Raw genomic sequence first — 20,138 nt, 5'->3', positions numbered from 1 at the left:
AAGAGGAATATACATTTAGAGCAGAGAGAACAGAAGAGGGAAATAGCATCAAACATATGTGAGACTTTGCTCTTGCAAGCGATAATTATAATGAATGTAGTAAGCTTGTGGGAAGGCAATAAGCAATTAATATGCATAGTGGCATTAAAGCTACTTAAAAATAACATAACAGCTGTGAAAAATAAGTTACTTAATGAAAACAGCTCACTTTTCCACCCTGCAAGTAAGAGTCCATGGGGTTTGTATCATTGAGGCTGGGTTTTGCTGTAATTGAGAGGCAATCTTTCCCTGGTTGTCACCAGGGAGTATTTTTTTAATCAGATGGCATCAAAGACTGTCACAACAAATGTTTCTGGTAACTGTATGTTAACCAGGTCTAGTCACTCATGCCCCACAATCAAGCACACTAATTAAACTATCAATACAAAGAGCTCTGTTTAATATTGAAAAAGGGTAATAATTCTCTTAGGAGATTTACTTAGCCCCCCCTTGGCGTCCATTTCCATGAATAGTACCCACAACTACATTCTGCTCAATTACAGATGCCCTAAGATCTAGTTTTTGATGTTCAAGAAGAAAACAGGTGCTGGCATATATGTAATTTTCTGGCACTGGCATTGGTAATTATCAAAATAGCACATTAGCATGAAAAATGTCAATGCAACTTTCAGCTCCACAAGTTCTGCCTTTCCCAGAAAGTGCTATCTACATACGTATATAATGACGATGACATTATATAGATTTGCATAATTCCTTTCTTTACAAGAAATAGCTTGGAGAATGCCACAAGCTCTCAAATCACATGCGCTGTTCTACCCTTCAGTCAGAGGTAATTGCGTGAAGTAGCAGTCATTTTCAATGGTGGAATTTGGTTTTTAGAGCATGGGACACCGGCAGCACTTCAGCTCCAAAAAGCTTTCAGCCACCACCAGCAATACCACAAATGCGGGGAGGATGTCAAGGCATGTTATAACTCCTGGGAGGTGGGAGGTTTAAGTTGGCTAAGAGCGGTGTCTCAGACTGGAATCTGGAGGAACACAAAGCTGCAAAACTGGCTTTGCAAAAGGTTTTGCAGAATGGTTGATAAAATCATAAAAAAGAATTTGATGTCTCTTTTAAAATATGTTTTCATATACTACTATCAGTGTCACCTCCAGATATGTTTTTTCTTCTAAGGAGCTGATCTTCTGCTTACTTTGCAAATTGATAGCATAAATTACAGCCTATTTAGTGACGTTACCAAATAATTTTACTCTCATGAAACATCACTTTGAACAGAGTGTATCAGTCACACGTGACAGTCTCTTATCTCTGTACATTCCCATCTCCACTGAGTAACCTGGAAATTGCCTTCCATATTTGTTTAAAGTATACCTTCACCTACGGACTATTGGAGCACAGGCAGCATGTTTTACTGAGGGCATCTAGAAGAATATTTCTGGTGCTTGCATCTCGCATGTAACTCCACACTGAGATGAAAAGCAGGATGTGATTGTGTAAGCGGTGTCACTGCTGGTGTGAAATGGATGATAACTGTTTGTGTGTGTGTGCGTGTGTGTGTGTGAACGTGGGAATCTGTCAGCACTTGCCATGCGTGTGTTATTTTGGGTCTGCCTGCGGCAGCTGAGGCCAAAGTGTGACTTGGGCCTTTTTAGCTGCTGCTTCTGTTTAGCAATAAAACATGTGGACCACAAGAGAAAAATATATCACTGGCACTGGATGTAGATAGCACTATTTGGGATTAGGCATAGCCGTAAACACTTAAATTGGACATGTTTAAATGTCACCTGTTCCTTTTTTAGAACCTATCAGCCCTGATTTGTTGTGAGCTGTGGGACTAGTCCCACAGACTTACTGCGAGCACCAATTACTGGCTACGGAGATAATAAGCTTAAGCATCCAAACTAATTTTCTGTTATGATTTAGGATGTCGCAAAAGTACATTCTCCTGCTGCATTACTGAGACCATTTAGTTATTTTGGATTTTGTGGCTCCTTCCTCAAGCATCTTAGTATTGAGAGTCGTCAGCTTATTGAAATTACATCTGGATTTTAACACTTTCATTTCTCGTTGGCTACACATTTTCTATCTGGTCAAAAGAAGAGATCCTGAGGTTCAGGCTATGACGTGACATTGCAAAATATTTGGCGGCAGGGTGTTAGTTTAGAAGCTGTCCTTGGACAATGCTGTCCTAAGGCTTTGCTACGAACTGGAATGGGGAACTGAACTAGCTGAAATATTTCTTTTCAGGTTATTTTTTTTTACCCAAAGCAGTTTTTAACCCAGGGTCACAGCAGCATCGTGGGAACAGTTTTGCCACCACTGTTGAGAAGATAGTGACTGCAGGGAGAGGGCCAGGTCTCTGTGGCATGCTTTGAGATGAGCAGCAAGGCTTTTAATTGATATCGTTGCCTTTGGCAGCAATACTGCAGCATTGGGGTAGATCAGTGCAGATGAATGATTCAAGGTTTCGTATTTAAATTAAAAACAAACAGCGAACTAACTAAATGCCTCCATTGGAAATTTAAATTGGCTTGCAATAAGCCTCAATTTAATGTGAACACTTTAGTTACGTATGGGCTGTGGTGCTTAGAAAGCTTGATTGAGATGAAGCTGACTTTTAGAGATCTATCCTTGTAATTTCAGATAAAAATTAGAGCAATTTAGTTTAAAAAGCTTTGGCTTAACATAAATTCCACTGCTGGGAAGATATTTTAGTATAAATTTTACAAAAATTCTCTAAAAGAAGAAAAGCCTAAAAATCAAGTCCAGATTTTTCAAAAGTGAAATTTTGCTGTTAACAAATCAAAGAAAGAAGGGGGAGCGTTTCCTGTGAAATGCGGATCAAATATCAACGCCTGAGTGATCTTTCCTGACTTACCATTGCTGATAATGCGGAGTGAAACAGAAAGATTAACCCTTTTTGCTATTATAGAGATACTTATTGTACAAACAAAAACTGAAGCAACAAAATATTAGGTATGTTCCTCTTTTTCTGGTTGCAACCAAATTATAATTGATATTTTTGTCTTTGTATTTCTAATGCAGTTTCAATTCTTGGTGCTGCATTTTTAGCGATCTCACAGAAAAATTATTTGCACTGTACCACCCATGTACATGCAGTTACTCCAATTTGTGCATCTGGTATGTATAAAAGTAGGGGTATAAGGTACACCTATGCAAAGGCAGTTTGTGTTCCTCACCAACCAGAGCTGTGCTTCCTTTCTTCAGAGATGGATAGTTCTGTGAAAAGCAGAGATTTTTTTGTATTGAATCAGATGAAAAATCCTGGACTCTTAAATCTTTGGAGGCTATATCAGGCAAATATAAAATTATCAATTTTAATGGAGAATTTCACATTCAGATCCCATGAAAGGATAGGGTTTGTTGAAAAGGGATTTATTGGACCTGAATGTATTTTCTTTGGCCAAGATAGCTTCTCCCATGTGGAAGTCATGAGAAAGGATTTTCTTTTTTTTCTTTTCAGATGGCTATGATTAGATGTCTAATGACTGTTGCCATTCTCTGGTCAATCTGCTGTAATTTGATATTAGTGGAAAAATAAGACACCATTTCGTTAGTCTTTGAAGATGAAAATGAACCTTCCTCACCTCTTTTCTTTTACTTGGGGATTGTTTTGTTGTGTGGGGGTTTGTTGGCTGGGGGTTTTTTGCTCAGAAGATGAGCTGTTATTTGGAAACAGCTGTCTGTAAAGGAAATATATGTGTGATCAAAGCCTTCACCAATTACAGAGTTATTACTCTTTCTCCTGGGCTTTTGAATAGGAACTCGCTGTCCCTGTCTTTTGTCAGCAATGCTCATGGCAGTGCTGCAGTGCCTGACATTTTCTGTCCTGGAACCCCTTTGGGGGAAATTCACAACGATCTGGTCTGCCAGGGGTTTGCTCGTATTAAGTTTAATTGTAATGTCAGTGTAGTATATCCTAATAATTGTGTCTCTCTGCTATTGCGTTCAGGCACTGTAATAGACCTGGATGGCTTGTGAAGGTGAATAGAAATTCATTTTCTAGCACAGCTGTGTCAAACTACCCACTGCTAGCTAAGGCAGATATGATTCTACAATGACTGCGGTATAAAACCCCCATAATTCCCTAGGGACCATAAACAATACAATTTATAATGTTGCTGTTGTTTTTAGTAATGTAGGATCACGTTAGGGAGTAGATTTTGGAGGATACACATCTATAGAGGCAATTCAGTGTGAGCTGTTCTTCTCCTCACCTGTGTTTTTGGCACAAGTCAAGGCTGGGCTGGCTGCAGCCAACAGCAGCGGTTTGCAGGTCGTGGCTTTCCATCCAGTCGTGATGCCGGCGATACCCAGGGAGCTGGTGCCATTGCTGTTCCAGCAGAAAGCACTGCTGTGCCTGCTGCTTTGATCTGCCTGTGCTGACATCCCTGACCATCCTGAGACAGGGAGAGGGATCATCCTGCTTACAGGCATCCGGGCCATCTTTCGAGGAAAGCAAGACCATCCTCCAGCCAGATCCTGTGACGACTGCTGTTTTCCTGACTCTGCCTTGAAAATCCTCCCTGGACCTGTCTCAAGGGGAAGGTGGCTCATTTGAGTGTGTTCAAATTAGTTGTAGGCCCAAGCTGTAGGGTAGGGTAGGTTAGCACCATGTGCTGCCAGTTTCCTTACCCCATCCGTTCCCAACTAAAAGAGCAGATTTTAGGAAAATAACTACTTATTTTCATACTTCATGAGCATGTTTTACCTCCTTTTGCCTCTCTTGCTTACACATGATCTAAAACCCTGGCTTTTTTATTTTTCCCCAAAGAAAACCAGCTAGTGGTTTGTATTGCATCACTCCATTATTAGTATAGAAATAGGTGAAACCACTATATCTGTTTTCAACTTAGATATGAAAGACCGAGCACTATGCTTCAGCCATCTGGGTTTTCTTAGAAGTGTATGTATGTGAAATCTCCACAGACCATGTTCTACAGGGGAAATGAGGTTAACCTGTGACTGTGCAACCAGAAACAAATTGCTCTGATCCTTTTAGATCTGAAGTAGCAGGAGAAAAATGATTCTTCACTGGCAGAAGCCAAGAGATGCAAATGGTCTGCACGAAGCTCTGCTTTTTGAATTAGTGGATGCGCCCTTTCCTCAAGAACAGCTGTTTGCTTGGTTGACTACTGAATTATGCAGCGCCTTTATTTTCGCCCTGCTCAGTCATCTTAATCCACCTGAAGGCATTGGCCAGATTTTTATAAACACTCCACTATGTTTATTTTGCAGGCACTACCTGAGGGGCAGACAGCATCCTGGGATACAGCCAAGGAAGATGAAAACCGCAATAAGAACAGATATGGAAACATAATCTCCTGTAGGTGTAAATTCACATTAAACTGAGCTTTCTGTAAGATTTTGTTTGCATCCTGTGGAAAAGGGTGTGTTTCAGAATATCACTAAAAGCTGGTTTACAGTGCTGAGCATTCAGTAGTTCGATCTGTTTGTTACAGGCTATGTTTCTATGATTTTTTTTATTTTTATTTTTTTTCATTGTTTTAAATAAAGTCATGGCATGACTTTACAGATTTTACATATTTTCTATCTGCCTTGCTTTGTGCTTAATGTTTGTGATTTAAGGGCTAAAACCTTTTGTCAGATTTTGCCAGTGGGTGATGATGCCTATTTCCTGTCCATTTTTACTACATAACCTGGAACTTTCACTGCCACAAATGGGAGCACAAAATGAGATGCAGATGTATCAGCTTTTTAGATACGGATCAGAGACCAGATTTTCTCCTTCCCTTGTGGTCAGTAACCAGTGGAGCAGTCGCTGCTTGTCCCCAGAGAGCTGGTTTGATGTGCAAGACAAGTACAGCTTCTGCCTCAGAATCACAATAAGGCAGCTGAAAAGGCACTAAAGCTTTTTAGTTTTACTTCTTTCAATAACCAGTTACTGTTGATGTTATAGGAATATTGATACACTGCAGAACTGCAGGGCAGTGAAGAACTCCATAAAACCATTTAGGTCAGCTTTATTCTCCAAGTCAGGACTAGATTGACCTCTGTCATTTTTATCAGATATTTGTGAAGCCTCTTCCTAACGATCTCCAAAGTTTAGCTTTTCACAGGCTCTCCAGGCAGCTTACCCCAGTGTTTCATTATTCCTTATAATGACTGGGGAGAGGAGGTGTGAGAAATAATTCTTTTTAAGGGCTCCTGAGCAGCACCAAGTTGGAGAAGCCAGGCCTGAGACCATCAGAACAAGGAATAAGAAAATAAATGAACATGCCATTGATTTTCATGACTGGATAAATCTAGAATGCTATAAGAGCAAAATTAAGTCACGCTGAGTGATGTATTTAGTACTGTATTCTTTCTCAGGTTAAATATGTATTTCCTGTAGAACAAACAGATTTTACTAAAGAATTAAAAAAAAACCCTTGGCCACAAAGGAAGATCATCTCACACATAACTACACCTCTCTTTCTTTTAAGACTTGAAAGAAATTATTCATGTAACAGTTTTGGGGGAATGGCATAGAACAGCTCAGTTCAGGGACCCCATGGTAAAGATGAAGAAATCTGGAAATGGAAGATCAGAAGGTTGTGAGCCCTGATCTGATCCCAGTTCTGCTGCTGGCTTTCTCCATTGGTTGTGAGCAGGTCACCAGTTCCATCAGTCTTTGTTTCTCCATGTGGAAAATGGAAGTGATAGTACCAGAGTATTACAGTTAGCGTGAAAATAGTCTCCTTTAACTTCAGCTGCCTAAAAGCTCCACCTCGCTGTAAGTTTCCTGTGTTCCTAGTGGCAAAGAGAGATAGCTCCAGACAGAGATTCAATTTACCTGTCTATATGATTAGCTTAGATTAAATTAGTCTAAGACAGATGAATCATCCAGCTATAACAACTACATACTGGATTGAAGATGGAAGTGCCATAGTATAAGGAAGGAAACATGAAAGACTCTCTGTTTCTCCATATGATTTTGAGGAAGCAGTTAACATGATGTGAAAGTGGAGGTGAAAAGAGACAAGACTGTGTGCAATAGCCACCATCTAATTTATGTTGAAGGTGGTCACACAGAAAACGTTGAACTCCAAGTGAAATGTGAGAAGAAATTAAGGAAGCAAAATCAAGGAAGATAAATGGGGTATTATCTAAAGGGAAGGTGTTCACAAAGATGAATTGTTGTCTAATGAAGAGTGATGGTAGCCTTTTACCTATAAATACAAATACAGTAGCAATACAGATAGGAGGTGATGCACCTGAATAAGGGAATGCAAAATGTAATCAAAGTTAAGGAAGAAGTAGCTGCACGGTATAAAACATCTGAAAAGAAGCTCAAGTTTGAGGGCTGTTGGGAAAGATTTCAGAATGAGGTTGAGAGGGTAGAAAGGCATAGATAAAGAAAGCAAGGTAGTGAAAGAGAGGAAGGATGCAGAAGAGTTGAAGTAAATAACAAAGTTGAGTGGGTTTTCTTCACTTCAAATATATATCAGAACAAAGAGTTTGAGGAGGAGACAACAGGTCTTCTAAAAGACAGCAGGGAGAATTTAGTAATGTGCAATAAAGAGTGATAAAATGGAGTGAAATCCTTGCTTTACTTTGAAGAGGCTAGGGAGAAGGAAGGGAGGATGCCTAAGGAAGGAGCATATAATTCATCAGACATTTTGTAAAACCATTTGGAAATTATCAGTGGTGTCACTGGCTAAGCCTTGAGCCAGACCCTACTGATGGGTGATGTTGGACAAGTTTCCTGAGTAAAGGCAGCGACAGGATCCAGAATAAAGAATTGATAGCAGAGCTGAGAATAGCAGGAGAGCAGTTCCCTCTGGCAGATTCTGAAAACGAATTGTGCTCAGTGGGTACAAACTGTGCAAAAGCCTGAGCAGAGGAGGGGAGGTGGAAAACAATTACACCCTTAGCTGCTTTGTTGTACTAGAATTGTAATTGTGGGTAAAACTCTGAGCATGCACCAATTGCTCCTACCAGTTTATTTGGTAAAAGGCTGCAGATGGCAATTAACATTATTTATTTAACCACAGTTACCATTTCATCACTCCTGGAACAAGATATCCCATGCCTTTTGGGGAGTGAATTGAAAAGTCATGTTTTGATCTAACTTTTGTAACTGCATCAGAGACTTTTGTTAAAACATGGGTTTGTAAGCTCTTGCAATAAGTAGCATTGCTCAGTGAATCACAGCAGATTATATCTTGTCTTTATGGCCTTCTGGGTAATAGTACACTTACAGGACTGTTTTATGTGGCTCACTGCTTTCCAAGGGCTGTATTAACATCATGCCTCTCTATGAAAACCTAGATCTTACTGCCAGCCCCAACATCTGCTGTTCTTATATTTGCAAACCAAAACTGCAGATGAGGCTAAGTCCGTTCATGGAGAGGAGATGCAAGAGAGCTCTAAGCTCTCTCATGCTTTAAACCCCAGCTTTTCAGGGTTCCCTTCAATCTGCAACACTGGTATGTTTTTTGGAGACAAGGAAAAGCTGAGGAGTGGATTTGGTGTCTGTATGACTACAGAAATCCACTGTTGTTGGTGGAAAGATGCACTGTAATTGCACAGATTTGCCATGCTGGAGGGAGCTGCCCTACTTGAACTTTTTGTTATATTGGCAGTGTCTACAAGGTTTGTTCCTGCACTTTCGGTATAAAAGCTGTAAACACAAAGACAGTTGTGGAGATGCAGGATTTTTCTTCCAGGGGCAAGGGTAGGTAGGGGATCCGATTATGTGCTGAATCAAAGTGATTTAAATTTGCTTTAGGGCCTAGATATTGAGGCCTTCAAAGTGCATCAGCAAGTGGTTGTAAGGGGAGGGATGTTGAGCTTTTGTGGGTTGAGCTGAACCCATTCCATAGCAGAGAAAACATCCAGAAGCTATATGGGACCTTTGGTTCTATTCTGTTTCTCCTCATCTTCTCCAAATTTAGAGTCATTACATATAAGAGAGCAAAAACTCTCAGATTGGAGCTGAGAAAATGAAGACATCAGCTTGTGTTTTGCTTTGACTTACAGGAGAGCACTTTCTTTCTCTTCTTTCCTTTTCTTTTCTCCCTTTTCTGAGCATAATATTACAGGACGAGGTCAGCACTCACAGGGGTGCTATCTTCCAAGCATTTTTATTCCATGGTTTCTTCTGTAGTGCCTAAAGTCTTGCTTGTCTGTGCAATGTCCATGGTATGTGATCCTGAGAGGACGGGATATATCACACCTTGCTATTACCCAGTTCTCAAGGCACAGTCCAGGATCAGTGGGGATAGAAAGGGGAGGACAGTGTGTCCTTGAGCAGGCAAGTCATCATTTCGTACCAGAACTGGGTTGAATCATTTCAAAAGATGGCTGTATTTCTCCATTGACTATGTGGGGAACCTTGACAGCCAGTTTAGACTAGCTGCCTAATATTTAGATGGTGAAAGTTGTGTGAGATTAATCCAGTGCTGGTATCAAAATGAGATGTGGAAAAATTGCAATGATGTTTCAAATGATCGCTAATGGGAATTTTGACAGAAGTTTGAAATGATAACATTTGTGTGCTAAAATGGGAACACAATGCTTTTCAGTGAAATTCTTGTCATTTTTGAAATCTGTTTTAAGACCAATTTTCAAAGTACTTTTCATACAAATTTAGAGTTCTGCTAACTTGCATACAGACTATAGTAAACAGGGAGAAATAAAATCATACATTTGTTAAAGTATATTTCCATTTTTTGCAGTCCTGAGTGCTACAGACATGCAAGGTTTCTTCTGTTTCTCCCTCCATTTTTAAAGTTTCTTATAATCCATTTGTAACACATGATTATATGACGTCTGATAAATTAACAGAAGAGTTGAGTGACGCTTTCATTTTGGTATGCCAAATATGTAGTCTCCTTAGCTAGTGTAGTCCAGTGGATAGGGTGCAGAATTAGAAATAAATTTTAACCATTGGGAGAAGATATAAAGAAGACATTTGCTGTTCTTTAAAAAGCCCTTTGAAGCCTGTAGACAAAAAAACCTAAGTACAGGATTGTTACTACTAAAAGCATAATAAGTTGCATTGGGTTTTGCCCCTCTCCATTAAAAAAAACAAAAACAAATTCCAAAGTTTGGGGGAAAAAAAGGGATTTTCAAGGTAAATTATTTCATGAACTTTTATCCAGACTGTGCTCCTAAACTTATGAACAAGATTAAAGACACCATTAAGACACCATTAGTATTTTGTGTGCTTAGCATATACACAGATTTTTTTTTCTGCTGCACTGTTCACACTTATAAGAGAAATAAATCTCCCACAGGAATTAATCTCATTTTTGTAAAATATGTGATGAAATATTTTGAATTCTGACTTCCTGAAGCAAAGTTCAGCTAAAAGTATTTTTCATTTGGCCCCCAAATATAATTGGACCTAAATCTGAATGTCTCCTTTTTTAAAAATTTCATTAATTTCCAATGATAATTTCTTTTTCCTTTACTGTTTTTCACATATAGAATAGCCATATTTGGGTTAAAGGGGGAAAAAACCAACAACCCACAACACTTTTTACAGCTACAGAGCATCTTTTCTTCCATAATTATCTTAAATGCATAGGCCTCTTCTGCAGCCTGCTTCTCAGGTTTTTCACATCCAGCTCCCTCAGGAGGTATTCATCCTGCCTGTTTTAAGCTTTTAACTAAAGAGTGGCTCAAAGACCTGAAACTTAATTTTGGGGTTTGGTTCTATTAAATGAAGAGAGGCAGGTTCTTCCTTGAGGCCTATTCAGAGCACTTCAGCTACACACCGTGCGTAGACAGTGTCTTTGTCCCACTTAAAAAATCAACCTGAGATTCTTTTCACTTTTCATTAGGGTCATTTTTGGTGTCATCACTTTTTCGTTCTATTGTTGCAAAAGTTAAGACTTCCATAACGTTATTATATCGTGGCATCACAAGAGGAGTTAGTAAATGTTCCCCTCCCAGCCATTAGCTGTAGGGTTTGTTTTCATTGCTTTTGTTCTGTGTGATTCTTAACTAGCTTAGTTTGCTGCCTTGAATTGCAAGTGTGAAATTGTCTATGGGAGATTTTGTGTATTTCATCTAGATGTCCAGTTCAATCAGCTCTTTGTCTGTCTTTGTGAATTGCTCTAAGTTCTTTTGTTGTCTGTCTATCCACATGATTTACTGCAACTCCTAGTGCAGTTGCCTTGAGCGTGGGTAATTGTCTAGGGCTGGGAACAACATCAGCACTCTGAGAAATATACCTACTTCCACTGTGTCTACGAAGGTTGTATTTATTAATACAAATATAACAGAGCTTTGGATGGATTCACCTGTGTAACCTTTTTTGAATGCAAATACAGGTTTTGATAAATACAGCAATGTGGCTGTATTTTTGGGGTGTGAAAATGTCACCCAAAGAATGAACAGTGTATGAGAAGCGTTGCTTTACATAACTGAATGAATATTTAATATATACCCAAATCTTGGTTTTCAGAACTGCATGCACATCTGTCTTCACAATTGTTATCTGATTCTACATTTAATTAAGTGATGACTAAAACCCTTTTTGACTGAGTTACTGCAGAATCACACCTCATATTTTTATGTTTCATTGCTATGATTCTTTTTAATTGAATGTAAATCATGCTTAGGCCTGTATTTTGCAAAGTGCTTCTAAACATTAATGCTCTACTGACTGAGAACTAGGGTCTCCAGAGCTGGTAGAGAGGAAATAAACTTAATGGACTTTGTATTATACTTCTTTAGAAATCCTTTAAAAATGAGCCCAGCATGCCCAGCAGTGACCTCTGTAATCCAGTAGCTTTTGCCAAGCAACTGGCCCTCAGATAGCGTTTCTGCAATTAATTGCATACCAGTGCTGGGATTGCCAGACCAAATCAGCTCAACAGCCCAGCGAACAGAGTATCTCCTGTGACAGAGCCCAGCACCAGCTGTTCCAGAGAAAGATCAAAATATTCCCTTGGTGGAAAATCATGACATAATCTACCCGCTGGGGTAGTTCCTTTCTGCATCTGAACTGTAGAGCATACTGGGAGATGAAAAGATTGATATCTGTTATTTTATTGCCTTTATCTAAAGTAACTTTGAAGTCCTCAAAAACATGAACATTGCTAATTTTTTTTTTTTTTTTTTTTTAAACACTGCCTTTATGCCATTCTGTTGCCATGAGTTCTGTGGGTTGCATAAAGGAACATTGCTCTGATTTCCTTTGGTATTTCCTTTCAGGTTTCTGGGTTGCCCCATTTCTTATTTGCAGGATTTCATTTGCCATTTTACCTTCCTTAATCTTTTATACCTCTGTTGTGACCTATTTATTTTTATCCTGATCTTGACAGTTTTAGCTCTTGCCTCAGTTTCCATAGATCAGATGAAGGCAGGCAGGCTGTTACTTCCAGGCATGAAGATGGCTTTTGTAATGGAGATACATCCTGCAAAGATCTGTCCTGAGACCCCCGAACCAAGCAACATTTCTGGTCTGTGTAAAAGCTCAGTAAGGTTTATGGTAACAGCAGTGAATTTAATGAATACAGAGTACGAATGAACGCTAACCTAAGGATCTAAATGTTACATCTTAAACACAAAAGAAAGGGCTTGTAGGAACAGGAATATCTCTGATGTTCTTTCATTTTTTATTATTGTAAGTATTCAGTTATCCACTTGCAGGAATCGGCGGATAAAATGAAGCATTTACAAAGTCCTCTTTATCGTTACTGTCACTTTTTTTTCTTCCCTTCTTTCAGATGATCATTCAAGAGTGAGATTGCAACTGCTGGATGGAGACCCTCACTCCGACTACATAAACGCCAATTACATAGACGTAAGGCTCCTGGACATTCCCACTATGACAAAAAGACTCCTCCTGACAATCTGCTTATGAATTTGGTGCATCTTACATAGGGACAGACTGTTGATCTGATATGAATGACAGCTGAAAATTACACAAACACTGTGTTGTGACAGGGAGAAGGTTCTCAGGCTCTGGTTTATTCTGTCTGACCAGTCTGGACAGATGGAGGTTTCCTGTGTTTGACAGATCCACCAACATAAGTGGAATGTGGGCTAAATGACGTATGCAGAAATCAGTATCAGCCTTTCACAATAGCATTAGTAGATACATAAGACTTATTGACTTCTTATAAAGTTGCAGTGCAGAAGGCATGTAAATAGATTGACTTATTTTTTTTTAGTTTTATAAAATAAGATTCATAAAGCAGCCTTCCTCACACACAGAATGATCAAATGAACATGTGTTTCTTGTATGCAACTCCTAATTTGTAGGGACATGACAACATTCAGAGGAGTTTCTTTAAGGGATGAAAAATACACCTAGTAAAGTTACATGAGACTGATATGCAACGTTTTCACGCAGAGGCAAATGCACACCTTTCTTCTTTTTCAAACCAGAAGGTGCAAGTTTTTGCCTATTAGTTTTCAGAGTTGCCCGCACGTTAGTCACAGGGCTTGTGTTTCTTTGAGGAAATAGTGAAAACTGCCCCATTCCTGTTTTCTCTTTGGCATAATAAGATCTTATTATTCAGCCTGAGCCAGATACCATCACTTAAAATATCATAAGGCAACCTAGTTGCCTATCTTCACTCATTCGATAACCAGTGTTAGTACACTGTTAAGTGTGCAGTTGTTGGTACCTGGGAAGTATAAAATACATGGTGTGCTTTGTCTGAGCTGTGATCTCTTAGACTATCACATATTTTCTTTTTTTCCAGGGCTACCACCGGCCTCGCCATTACATTGCAACTCAAGGCAAGTTCATTCTTGTATGTCTAAATATTTGTAAAACCACTGCTGTTTTAGGCTGTTGTAAGAGCTATTTATAGGGTGACATCTTCTATTTTGGGGAACGTCTGAAAACTTGGTATAGAGGCGCAAAAGGGAAGGATATAGCATGTTCTAAGACCTTCAAGGCACTCAATGCAAAACCTCAGCTACAGGAATAAAAAATGCTACAGACTTAGAGGTGGCAGTACAATCTATAATGTGTCCTTTGTGCATGAAGTATGAGATTAGAACTAAAAAGGACTTTACGGAGCTTGGGTTTACCTTCTGGAGTGAAATTGCTTGGGGAGAGCAGGATGAATAAGCTGGTGACTGATGAACTTTTGGTTAGTGGGAACTAGTAGGAAATGCATTTGAACACCACCTTGTATAAGTTAGTTGATGAGTTTCCTATGCCTTTAGGGAAAAAAAAAGAAAAAACCGACACAATTCAATGCTGAGGGCTATCCATGTTAGATGACAAACGTCCCTAATCCTGTTCTTTACAACAGGGTGCTGTTTTCCTGCATCACTGGCCAAACTCTTATGCCATGACCACTTCGTCTGCCATTATTTGTCCTCATTTTTGTACATTCTGTACCTGCAAATGTGATGTTCGCAAAGTCTTAAATTCTGCTTTATGACTTCATTGCTGGCTTGTCCCTATTGAAAGAGCAAAGAAACATATTAGAATAAAACTGGCAATTGAGCATGTACGGGTATACAGAGTGCAGCAAGGCAGAGAACATGGAGGATGGAGTATGGGCAGAGTGGGCGAAAGGAGTCCGTAGGAGGATTTCATCTACAGTGTAGAACAGAGGAAGAAAAGAAGGTCAGAGAGATGCTCTAGTCTAATAAACCTCTTGTGAGTACTGGCTGTCTGGCTGTTGGAACCTGAAATTTTTCGCTCTGAGGGAACTTCAGAAAAGGGCTAATTTCTGCATGTTTTCTTCCTCCTTCATAATTAATAAATATTAAAATGTGAAATGGAGGAACTTTAGTGCTGCATCTAAAGTGGTACAAATTTCATTTAGGTACAAATTTCAATACAGCCTTAATTACAGACTCACTATAGAGTGCATACATGTCCCACCACTTGCACTTGATTACCTACTGGAACTATCTCCACTGTTTACAATACAGGCATCACGTCTCTTTCCAGGGTGCTAGAACCTTAAATACCTGCTGTGAGGAAGGATGAGGTGTCTGATCTCTCAAAGAGCTCCAGGCTGTTCTGTGTCTCTAACCCCAAATTGCAGAGGATTGCTCTGAAAGGGAGAGTAGGATTTTGTGGGACCAGGGCAATGGCTGGGGAACAGCTGAAAAGAGTTGGTGGTATTTGATACACTCTCTTAAGATGTCCTTTTGTCTTTTCTCCTGCCCCAGGGCCAATGCAAGAGACAGTGAAGGATTTCTGGAGAATGATTTGGCAAGAAAACTCTGCAAGTGTTGTCATGGTCACCAACTTGGTGGAAGTGGGCAGGGTAAGGGTACCACTTTCCCAACATATAAAGCCAAACCAGCGCTGGGTATAACACGGTGCTGCTGTTCAGGCAAGCTCAGCAAATGAAATGCCTTTTGCTTACTGTAGTAAGGGAAAGAATTAAGACACTCTGGCTTTTTTTCTAAAATGCTAGATCTTGTAATACTTAGCTTCTTCCCTTCTAGACTAAAAAGGATCATGTTCCTGGTGTAAGTCTCAGCTTTAGCAGAGTTATACAAATTTATGCTGAGAAACTGTCTCCTTTTTCAGTACAGAAGGAAAAATGTACTTCTGTAATAAATATTCTTTATCTGTATAATTTGAATACTTCTCTACCCACAAAAATCCGGAGGGGGGAGAACATGTGACTGGTGTTCAAACTATCAAAAGAGCTCTTTAAATGACAGTTCAAAGCCTAGAGTTTCCAATCACTTCAGAAGATCACTATTCCGTGGTGATAGGAGATTGTGCACAGCTGGATCCCAGGGCCACTCAGCACTGTTGGCCTCCTCAACGCCCATCACTTCACTCTCTTGAACTCAGATGAACCAGAAGTCCCTGTGTCAGCACAAGGCCATTGCCAAAGCCCACAATGGGAGCAAACATGAGTAACTCAAAATGCATAGGCTTGACTTTAGGGAATAATAAGAAGGTATGTCTGGGGTGGCTTTCCCCAGCATATTCTTCCCACTCCTGGTGGTCTTTGGTTTAGAGACATTCTTAGCCAGAAACTGGAGCTCTTAAAAATTTTGTCCTGATGTTTGTCATCTTCCATTGCTTTGGTAATAAGAAAAATTTAAATGATAGTTTACTCACAGCCATTAGTAATTCAGCTGCTTCGTATTTGATTTCCTCTGGATCTTATGGTTGAATGCCAGCTGGTTCTGTTCATTTATTGTTATTTATTCTATTTTACCTTCTACTGACACTTCGGTTTGAAATAAATGCCTCTGTGTAAAAAAAACAAACAACAAACCTACATTAATCATATTTAATATTTATAAAACCCCTTCCAATTATGACTGGAACTGGAACATGAAACCTGCTTTGCAGTAGCTAATTGCTTCAGCTTTTATGTACTGTTCCACTTTCTCATGCTAGAGCATTTAATAACTTCATAGTCTTTGTTAGCCTAAATATCCCTTCTATAGCTTCACAGCCTTGGTTTTAATTTCTACCGTTATTTTTTGCACATGGCTTCTAAAAGTGGCTAAGCTTGGGATATGTTCACGCGATCAGGAGATTTCTTTCTTGAGCCTTAGCTGAGGCCTGTCACAGCTGGTAAAATGTCAAAGTTGTGCTCACATCTGATAAGGAAATCTTAGAGTCAAACAAATTTAATGTATGAACAAGTATCTCACAAACCCTATGAACTGAAATTCTTTGGCTAAACATAGAAAGTTCAGAATTACAGTAGCAATAGCAAGAGCATAAATTTTTCTCAAAAGGAATGGTGGTAGTGACTGCCAGGTATTCTATAAACCTGATACATGGTCAGGGCATGTATGGAAATTTAAGGAAGACTGTCTTAAAGAAGAGGAGATAAATGCATCCTTTTAATTTGTATTCACAACAGAGGGAACGGAAAAAAATCCTCTCTCTGGTTTCTATATACAGTAAAGGAATTTTGATCTAATTTATACAGTTAATTTTGACAAGGTCTGTACATCAGAAGAAAACCCAATTTGCGTTGGCTTCAGCTTGATAGTGATGTAAAATGTAGGTCAGCTCTGACTCAACTTGAGCTAGTTGCTCTTTATTTTCTTTTTTCCCCTCAGGTAAAGTGTGTTCGATACTGGCCAGATGACACAGAGGTCTATGGAGATATTAAAGTCACATTAATTGAGACAGAACCATTGGCAGAGTATGTCATACGCACATTTACTGTACAAAAGGTAAGGAAATCTTCAGTCAGCCAAAATTTTGATACAACACTTAATTTGTGTTCAGGAATGTGAGCTCTGGGAAACATATCCAGAATGCTCTTGGAGATGGAAGCTGTTAGTATTTGGACAGTTTTCACTTCAGAAACCTAGATTTTTGACAGAGATTCCAATTTTGGACAAATGATTTTACATGAACATCTTGATGTAGCCACAAAAGTAGAATCCACAGTGCATGAAGCTTAAATGCATCCAAAAGCCAGCAGATAGTTGATGGTATGCCAGGAATAATAACTGTTGTGTTTCACAGTGGCGAATTACAGATGAAAAAAGGTATCAGTTTAACTGGATGCCAGATAGGGTCCCCTTTCAACAGAAATAAAAATATAATAAAGGCAAGAGCATAAAAATTATCCCCAAATAGGCAGGATTTGGAAGATTTTTGTTACTTGTAATTAGAAATTGGAAGTCTAAGTGTCAGAGCATTCCAGGTCTGTCCAAATTACTCTCCAAACACTCAGCAAGTGGTTTTAAAGCTTTTCAAAAATTCCTGCTAAATGAACTTCAGCCACACTGGGAATATTGTTCCAGTTTTCTAATACATCAGCTCCATATTTCATTAAATCACTGAAAAACTTGGTAAGAAATGCTAATGCCAAAATCTGACAGGGAAGAGGACCTGCTGCTGGATTCCACCTACCTTGCCTGTACGATAAAATGTCACAGCTAACTGACACTTCTGTGTTACCCTTTGCAGGGCGTATACAAGTGGTGTCAATTTTCATGTACCAATAACTTGGTCTCGCCAGAAAAGCCAAGTGATGGGTCTGGGTACCAGTTTCTGCCCTTTTCACCAACAGCTGTAGTGTCAAATTGAGATTTTGTGGCAGGAGATGGCATAAAATCTACCGTTGCCTCGGGCATGCCCACTCTCCAGGTGTTCGTTTCCCAGGCTGTTGCTTCAACACCTCAAAAAGGATTTAAGAGTGACTTCTTGGTGGTTTACGGCAGTAACGCCAAAGGAGGCTGTATAAATGCAGCCATGGTGTGCTGGGGCTGAAGTCACCCTGTAAAGTTCCTAATCAACTGGGTTTGAACTCTTAAGACCACAGGTTTGAATTGGGAGCTGGCATTCACCTTCATAGTCCTTAGTTGTGTGTTACCTGCTTCATTTGTACTTGGAGTTCAGCTTGAAATATCTCGGAGTGCAAAGTGGCGCTTGTTCAGTCCCCTGCATGAGGGAAAGGAGCAGTGATCAGAACATGCTGATTGCAGTCTGATGGAAGAAAAATAGAGGCTGTGTTGTCTCCTCAGAAAGGCTACCATGAGATCCGAGAGATTCGGCAGTTCCACTTCACCAGCTGGCCGGACCACGGGGTTCCTTGCTATGCCACGGGTCTCCTGGGCTTCGTTCGTCAAGTGAAGTTTCTCAATCCCCCAGAAGCAGGACCCATTGTTGTGCACTGCAGGTACGCAAGCTCTTTGAGCCTTTCCTCATCAGCTTTTTCAGCTTTTTTCCTTTTCCTTTTCATCTGGCAATCATCAACTATGTTTTGTTTGTTTAAGAGTATAATTTGTGGGCCTCACCAGGAAACAAAGTAGAATTTGGTTTTCTTTTCTGAAGTGGCAGCTCTGGAGCTTAGCTGGCATGAATTGGAGATGATATAAATAGGTCAGAGAGGGCCATTTGAATGTAGGAGACTCTCTGGTGGCCTATACTCTCTTAGATGCTCATAGCAGAACTGGGAAAATGGTAAATATCTGGGACAGCCATTCCAGTCATTATCTACAACAAACCTCACGTGGCAGAAGGGACAATGCCTACAAAAAAACAGGGAATTTTAAAGCAACTTTGCTTTTCTGTACCTACATGCACTGCAGTTCAGCTTTGTACCAGCATCAACAGTCTTATCTGAAACATTAGTCTGTCTTCCTGGGTCTGGATGCCAGCTGTTGTACATCTTGGCCTCTTCAAAGCCCAGGAGCTGGAATGGGAATGTCAGACTGAAAACCTGTCCAGTGCCTTCCAGCCAGGAAATAAAAGGGGAATGCCTGAGGAAACCTTGCTGCTTGGTTTACAACTGTGAAAATGGAGACTATCGAATCATGTGCTTGCTAACTCCCTGGCTGCTGCTGTTACCGGTGAAGGCTCTTCTGCACTCTTTTCTTCCAACTGAGCTTAAAGCCCTACTGTGCAAGGCACTGTATGAATATGTAGGAGAGTGTCCCTGACATGAAGAACTAACAGTTTGAGGTGTGATCAGGCATGCTGCTGGCAGTGGGAGAGCAGACGCACACATAGACTGGCATCAGTCAGATGGCTTCAAATGCAAGGAAAGACATTGCTACAAAAAGAGAGTTTGGATTTGTAGCAGCTACTTCTGCAGTGCTCAGCCCACAGCTCAGGGCACATGTTCCATAAAGGAGATGTGGCTGGAGCACAAGGCTAGGAAGCAGAGCTGGCTATCCCAAAATCTCACCCCTAATCAATCCACAGGCAATTACCTCTAAGTGCCACACTGCGTGACCAGGAAGAGAGAGAGAATATATCCAACAACCACTTTAAAAAGGAAAATCAATTAAATCTTACCTTTTTAAAACAGTTTTGGGTTGGGGGGGTGTTTTGCTTTGTTGAGTTTTTTTAGCAAGCAGTGAATCAGTTTTATAATAAAATACAGCTAAAGCCTGAGGAGCTGGCAGAAGGGAATTCATTCAGAGCTCAGGGCCTGAATTTGCTACCTTGGTGCCATGACATGGGTCTAGCCCTGCAAGGAGTCTGAACCTGATTCATTGTCACCAAGAAAGCAAGGAGAAATTTTTCATCCTTCACATTTTAATGAATAAATGCCATTTCCTCTCCGTTATTTATCTGCTTTTGAATTTTAATGACTTGCTTTAAGTGGTAATTACCAAATTCTCCCTACTGATGCCTGGCTGGATAATATCACTGTTCGATATTTATGAAGTGCCAGGATCCTCTAAATATAGAAATGTTATAACTATTTGTTAAAATTCTGAAAAGCTGAGAG

The 20,138-nt window shown here is 39.9% G+C and overlaps 1 protein-coding gene across 6 annotated transcripts in view; it reads left to right on the top strand.

Moving 5' to 3' along the window:
- PTPRT (protein tyrosine phosphatase receptor type T) overlaps positions 1-20,138 on the top strand; it is a 492,692-nt gene that overhangs the window by 448,994 nt on the left and 23,560 nt on the right. For all 6 annotated transcript variants that reach the window (XM_052789835.1, XM_052789817.1, XM_052789853.1 and 3 more), the window contains 6 exons: positions 5,263-5,350; positions 12,711-12,787; positions 13,695-13,731; positions 15,130-15,227; positions 17,005-17,121; positions 18,424-18,578. In XM_052789835.1, the coding sequence (XP_052645795.1) occupies positions 5,263-5,350; positions 12,711-12,787; positions 13,695-13,731; positions 15,130-15,227; positions 17,005-17,121; positions 18,424-18,578 (572 nt within the window). The remainder of the gene's footprint in view (positions 1-5,262; positions 5,351-12,710; positions 12,788-13,694; positions 13,732-15,129; positions 15,228-17,004; positions 17,122-18,423; positions 18,579-20,138) is intronic.

Source organism: Harpia harpyja, chromosome 1, assembly GCF_026419915.1.
Source record: "Harpia harpyja isolate bHarHar1 chromosome 1, bHarHar1 primary haplotype, whole genome shotgun sequence".
Lineage (NCBI taxonomy): Eukaryota > Metazoa > Chordata > Aves > Accipitriformes > Accipitridae > Harpia > Harpia harpyja.
This window is presented reverse-complemented; position numbering and strand designations above follow the sequence as displayed.